Below are 6000 nucleotides of genomic sequence, written 5' to 3'. Positions count from 1 at the left end.
GACCACAGAATTTGGATGCACCCGTGAGTGTTTTAATTCTCTTGTCGTCCACCACCTACTATATGTGCTCTCACACAAAGAGCTAAACTACAACACACAGTCACGAGATTTGTTGCTTTTACATGACATCAGTTGAGCTGAAGATGTGATGGTTCAACCCGATTCGAATCACCATCGAATGAAATTCGAGTCACAATCTCTAACACTATTTATGTATTACTTTAACATACATAAACTCTTTATCATCTTAATAAACCGAATGATAAGGGATTCGATATTTATCGACCAAGATTTTGGATTCGAATTTCTGAACCTGGAAAACAATGTTAAGAAAGCTTAGGGGTCCATGGTGGTTAAAACCTTAAAAGATTGAAGCTGTAGCTTTGGCACTTGTGTACAGTTCACAAGCTTAATGCCACAGCTTCTTCCTACAATAATAAAAAAAGAAAAATACCCAAAAAAACTGGAAAAATACAAATAATAGTAAATGCGTTTGGAAGGAAAAAAATGACATCTTTGAGCCACACATCAGATGGCATAAAAGCAAAACCAGCAGCAGAAATCTTAACATCCACTGATGACCAATGAAGAATCGAGCCAAATCCAAATAACCTTCTGCCGAATTCGGCACACGAAAGCAAAACCCTCCATCAATCACGGCTCGACACACGTCGAACTGTCACTCACGACGGTTTTTCCCGTGGAGTTAGTGTTTCACTCTAAATTAGCACAACCCTTTGGTTCATCTCTTCAAAAGTCCTTATATCACTTGTGAAAACTTTCCATTTTGCTCTGTTCTTATTAGCCTGCTTGATACTTATACGTTGTGTAGCCTCCGATGGACCTCGGTCGTTGGTTTTTATTCGTGTGGACGGTGGTGGCAATGGTGGTCACCCTTTCTACTATCAATGTCGATGCGAGATATCATTACCACAAGGGACAAAAGGTTAATGTGTCCCCTCCTTCTCCATCTGATGAAGCACCAGCTCCTTCAGTTCCTACAACACCTGCTGAACCTCCTCCTGCTAGCTCGCCATCTATTCCCTGTATCCGAACGATCCCGGCAATAAATGGGACTGCATTTTCGATGTGACTTCGTATGGTGCAGCGGGTGATGGTTCTTTGGACGACACTGCGGCTTTCAGAGAAGCATGGAAAGCTGCTAGTGCTGTAGAATCAGCCACTATTTTGGTTCCTTCGGATAAAGTTTTCATGATCACTTCCACTATCTTCTCAGGGCCTTGCAAACCTGGACTTGTGTTTCAAGTAAGCTTTTTTCGATCCTTTCTCTTAAGAAAACAATGCTGAACTAGCCCTTAGTTTACGAATTCAGAGTTTAATTCGATTGTGATTGAATGGTGGAAGGTTGATGGAGTCCTAATGCCAACAGAGGGACCCGAATGCTGGCCCAAAGCAAATAGCCGCAAGCAATGGCTAGTAATTTATAGACTTAATGACATGAAACTCACGGGTAATGGGATCATTGAAGGAAATACACACAAATGGTAGGAACTCCCTTGCAAACCTCACAGGGTACTTTATCTTATTATTATTTTTCAAGTTAAAAATAATCAATTTGTGGCTCTAAATTCTTGTGATGATGTGACTAGGGTCTCAATGGTTCATATCTGTCAGGACTCAGGACCAAGCGACGGCCCTGCTGTAAGTACGATTTAAACGACGTATCGATATATATAATTATACGCTGTTAGTGTATTCAATATTGACCTTTGATTTGCTTTATACAGATGATAAGGTTCTTCATGAGCTCGAACTTAGTAGTGAGTGACATAAGGATCCAAAGCAGCCCTCAGTTTCATACGAAATTCGATGGGTGAGAAGGTGTTTTGATCGAGAAGTCCGTATCGACGCCTAAGCTTAGCCCCAACACCGATGGGATCCACATTGAGAACACGAAATCTGTTGGGATTTATAACTCTATGTAAGCAACGGTGGGAGACATGCTTTGTTATCTGTGTACACAGTTTATTTCTGCAATAATGCAGAGAAAAAAACTCATGGTTTTGATCTAAATAGGAGATGATTGCATTTCACTTGGTACTGGATGCTCGAATGTAGACATCGATGGCGTCACCTGTGGTCCTAGTCACGGGATCAGGTATCTTAGACTGCCCCTCTCTTTGCACTGGTTTAACATAGTTGTTGCAGTTGAAAAACGCTTTTTGGTTTGGTTTCAATGCTAAAGACACACTTAGTTAACTACTAAACCAGACATACCTGTAAGATGTGTGCAAAACAGATGAAAAGCACCTACAACTAATTTCTTGGTTTGGCTCCAAAAAGTGATTTTAGCCACACACAAAAAAATTGTTCACTTTTGCCATCGAAAAATGCTCTTCTACAGCCAAAAGCGATGTTAAACATGTGTTGGATAGCATTTAATTCAGCGAGGTACACTTTAGTTGATTAAAAAGGTAAAAATTACTTAAAACATAGAAACAAAATTCATGTGCACATTGTGTATGATTGGCATCGGATGTCGTTTTCGACACTAAATGAACACCTCAACCAATTGCTTTTGAGCTATAAATAGTTGCCGTGTCATGAAAATAGCTTGATCATAAATGGACATTAAGTACTGAGCCAAGTTCATTTATGCAGCATTGGGAGCCTTGGGGTGCATAATTCCCAGGCATGTGTTTCGAACATAACCGTATGCAACACCATCATAAGAGAATCCGACAACGGTGTGAGGATCAAGACATGGCAAGGGGGAACCGGTTCGGTTTCAGGCTATCGTTCGAGAACATCCAGATGGAGAACGTTCTGAACTGCATAATTGTGGACTAATACTACTGTCTGTCAAAGGAATGCCTGAACCAAAAATCAGCTGTTCATGTCACAGACATCCAATACAGGAACATCAAGGGCACGTACGATGTTAGAACCCCTCCAATCCATTTCGCGTGCAGCGATACCATGGCCTGCACAAACATAACGATGGCGGAAGTTGAGCTCCTGCCAGAAGAAGGAGATTTGCTGGATGATCCATTTTGTTGGAATGCTTATGGAATTGAAGAGACATTAACTATACCTCCCATTGGTTGCTTACAGGAAGGCATGCCCTAGACAGTAACAGAGACATCTCAGTATAGTTGTTGAGATTGAATAGACAAGATTTTGATTCCCATATATCTATGTATACATATTGCTTACTATTAAATACAAAATACTTCAGCCTTTAGGTTTCATCCCTGATGGGGTTTATTTTCCCCTTATTGTGTGATGAGATGTACTATTATTAGTATAGTAACAATGCCCAAATGGGTCAAGTTAAATGAGATAGAATGAGTCGAGTGAACAAGTCAAAAGTTATCGGTTTTTCTACGATAATCAATAACACTTTTATTGGTAGTAGAGTATATATTACACAAGTGATAGCCGAAACAAGGAGCTTAAACTAGAATGATAATAGTAGTATGGAAAATGCATGGCAGACTTCCTGCAACTGCATACTCATTCAGTCATGTTCCTAACAACCTTTTCCTAAATTTTATGGCTTTGCTTCACTTGTTCTTGGACTAAATGGCCCTCTTCCCCTCTTCCAACTTTTTTGGGACTTAGATCCCTCTCAGTTGGCATACTCTGGGGCTGTACACCTTTTCCGACATGGTTCTCGTAAATTCTTTGGATGGAGTAGTGGTGGAGGTTGTTAACTTCGGGCTGCACACTTTTTCTGAGATGGTTCTCCTAAATTCTTTGGATGGAATTGTGGTGGAGCTTGATACCTTCAGGCTGCAAATGCTCATCTCGCCCCGGGTTCGGGTAATCATTCCATCTAAAATCTCTCCATCATCAGCAAAGGAAGCTGTCCTAACCAGCTCTCCTTCGAACAAAGTTACATAACGATACCTATAATCATTCGTTAAAGATTAACATCGACTTACATTTATAAGGTTGAATGGTACATCCGGTGACTCTTCATACTCAGCAGCATCGAGATCTTGAAGGTGCACTCCTTTGAAAAACTTGGGCAATACGTATTGTCTCACAGGAACCAAGAGCATGATCATCAACGGGAAAAGAACCCCGGCAATCGGAACCCAAGTAATCCCAAAACAAACAAGCAAGTACGCCGCCTGGAATACCCTAAACATGGCGATTGTCTTGAAAGGCACGGTTTCCACCAATGTAGCATGGTACTCCTCTAGTACTCTGAAATAAATTATTAAGAAAACAAGCAGGCTAAATAAACGTGACTAGAACAATATGATGAAGCAAGCAAATGCACTTTTAAGAGGTTTATTTGTATCTTCGACTCGGAGATGTGAAGAGCAACAATAGTCACTCCCAAAACTGGTTTCCAGGCAAGCTTTCGATGGCCATGAATGCAAAGTAGCCCCAAAGCACCAAGGTCGGGATCTTTTTAATCAAAGGCATTGCTGCAACACATCCTGCAACCATTGTAGCTTGAAGCAAGTTACCATCAATGGAACGCCATAGTCTGCTACGAAGCCTCGCAATGATCCTTCCGGAGGATATAGATAATCTAGTAAAATTTCAGTAAGCTGACACATAATAGACAGGCTGTTCACTAGTCTATTTCTTTTGTTTATGATAAGCTAATGAATTTTGGTCATTGAGCATTTTTATTTCTGAGAATTAATGTTGGATTTATGAAATTGTAAATGTCTGTGACCAAGAATCATGTAAGGCTGCTAACAAAACTCAGAATCCGCACCTCCAAGATCGCGCTTTTCTGCTTCTCAATGCAGTAAACAGAAGACCAAATGACAAAACCAAAGAAAACATCCCATTTGTGAATCTCCACGAAGGCTGAAACTCGATCGTCTTTGGATTTGCTCTTTCGGGTATGCGAAACTCATCGGCAAGTCCCTATTAAACCCAATTCGATATTTAGTTATTCGAATTTCATTCAACAGACATATATTGCTTTGGTTTAAGGTGTAAGGATAGAATAAAACATGAAGTTCTCACCTTAATAGCTTGCTGCATGAAAAGCATCGCGATAAGAAGGCCGAACAGCTCCCCGGCGAGACGAGTAAATCTGTTGATAATGGAGCAAGCTCCTAAGATAGCCAGCAGGAACAGAAAGATTGCAGTCCACACGCATACCCTGCATGTCCGTAAACAGCTTTAGTGAACAATATAAATTCATAAACATAACAAAGTTGTGAAGACACATACCATCCAGTCCAAGCAAGAAACAGCTGTGACCCCAAATCCGGCCTATTCTTGGCGAAATCGAACATAAACGTGTACATAATGACGGTCGGCTCTGCAACTCCAAGTATCAACAAAGGCTGACCACCTATGATAGAGTGTATTATTCCACACAATGCAGTGGAAGCCAATGTTTGAACTGCTGTGAGAACCCCATCTGTCAACACAAAGAAAACATTCCATTTTAAGCACAAATTGTCTCTAATCCAATAATGTATACAGATACATACACACACACACATGTATATGTATGTATTACCTGTGTCTCTTTCCAATTGTTCTCCAAATGAAATCACTGGAATTGCTGATGCAAAGAATATATAGGTGGTGAGGGCCAAAATCCTGCAGAAGAATCATGCAATTACATCAATAGCACAAGATTGTTACAAATGTTTGTCATGAAAATTAAATGAGGTACCTAAAACCAGCATTAAGGCCACTGGTCCAGTCTTGATTGTAACACCTGATTCGCCCTCGGATATCGTTTTTTATTCCACAGAACGACACAAAACTCTCCTCCATTGCTTCCTCTGCAAACTAGGACCACTGAGCTTTCTCTTGAATCTGTCAACAATGGAAACTCATACATGACCAAAAATTAAACTCTGAGACTTAGAAGCATGTTGTTATAAAGTAAATGCTGCTATAAGAAAAACCCAGATTTTGAATCTGAAGGGAAAGTTTTGTGCAAACTTGAAAACCCGAAATAGACATTGGATAGTTGAATGCAGACAAAACAAATGTATTAGTTGATGTTGAAGATTTACCTCAATGTGGAGAGTGAGAAGAGTAGCA

General features: G+C 40.3%; 1 protein-coding gene and 1 pseudogene across 1 annotated transcript; one reads left to right on the top strand and one right to left on the bottom strand.

Annotated features, from left to right (window-relative positions):
- The first annotated feature begins 838 nt into the window (after positions 1 to 838).
- On the top strand, positions 839 to 3123 carry LOC120134835 (annotated as a pseudogene).
- A 458-nt stretch (positions 3124 to 3581) lies between these two features.
- Positions 3582 to 5790, bottom strand: LOC120134827 (probable boron transporter 2). Its single transcript, XM_039151215.1, has 8 exons — positions 5624 to 5790; positions 5465 to 5547; positions 5170 to 5362; positions 4960 to 5098; positions 4703 to 4857; positions 4319 to 4510; positions 3949 to 4176; positions 3582 to 3873 (listed from the first exon to the last, which is right to left on the bottom strand). The coding sequence occupies exons 1-8, from the start codon at positions 5725 to 5727 to the stop codon at positions 3582 to 3584; spliced, it is 1386 nt and encodes a 461-aa protein (XP_039007146.1). The 5' UTR covers positions 5728 to 5790.
- Between the last annotated feature and the right edge of the window lie 210 nt (positions 5791 to 6000).

Source organism: Hibiscus syriacus, unplaced genomic scaffold, assembly GCF_006381635.1.
Source record: "Hibiscus syriacus cultivar Baekdansim isolate YM2019G1 unplaced genomic scaffold, ASM638163v2 tig00110599_pilon, whole genome shotgun sequence".
In the NCBI taxonomy this organism is placed as follows: Eukaryota; Viridiplantae; Streptophyta; class Magnoliopsida; order Malvales; family Malvaceae; genus Hibiscus; species Hibiscus syriacus.
This window is presented reverse-complemented; position numbering and strand designations above follow the sequence as displayed.

Bases quoted from the DNA above. Each gene is read 5' to 3' on its own strand.
- LOC120134827 (XM_039151215.1), bottom strand. From the start codon at position 5,727: ATGGAGGAGAGTTTTGTGTCGTTCTGTGGAATAAAAAACGATATCCGA. The intron at 4,511-4,702 runs GTGCGGATTCTG...AAATTTTACTAG, and splicing joins AGAAAAGCGCGATCTTGGAG to ATTATCTATATCCTCCGGAA. The intron at 3,874-3,948 runs GTATGAAGAGTC...GAATGATTATAG, and splicing joins CAAGATCTCGATGCTGCTGA to GTATCGTTATGTAACTTTGT.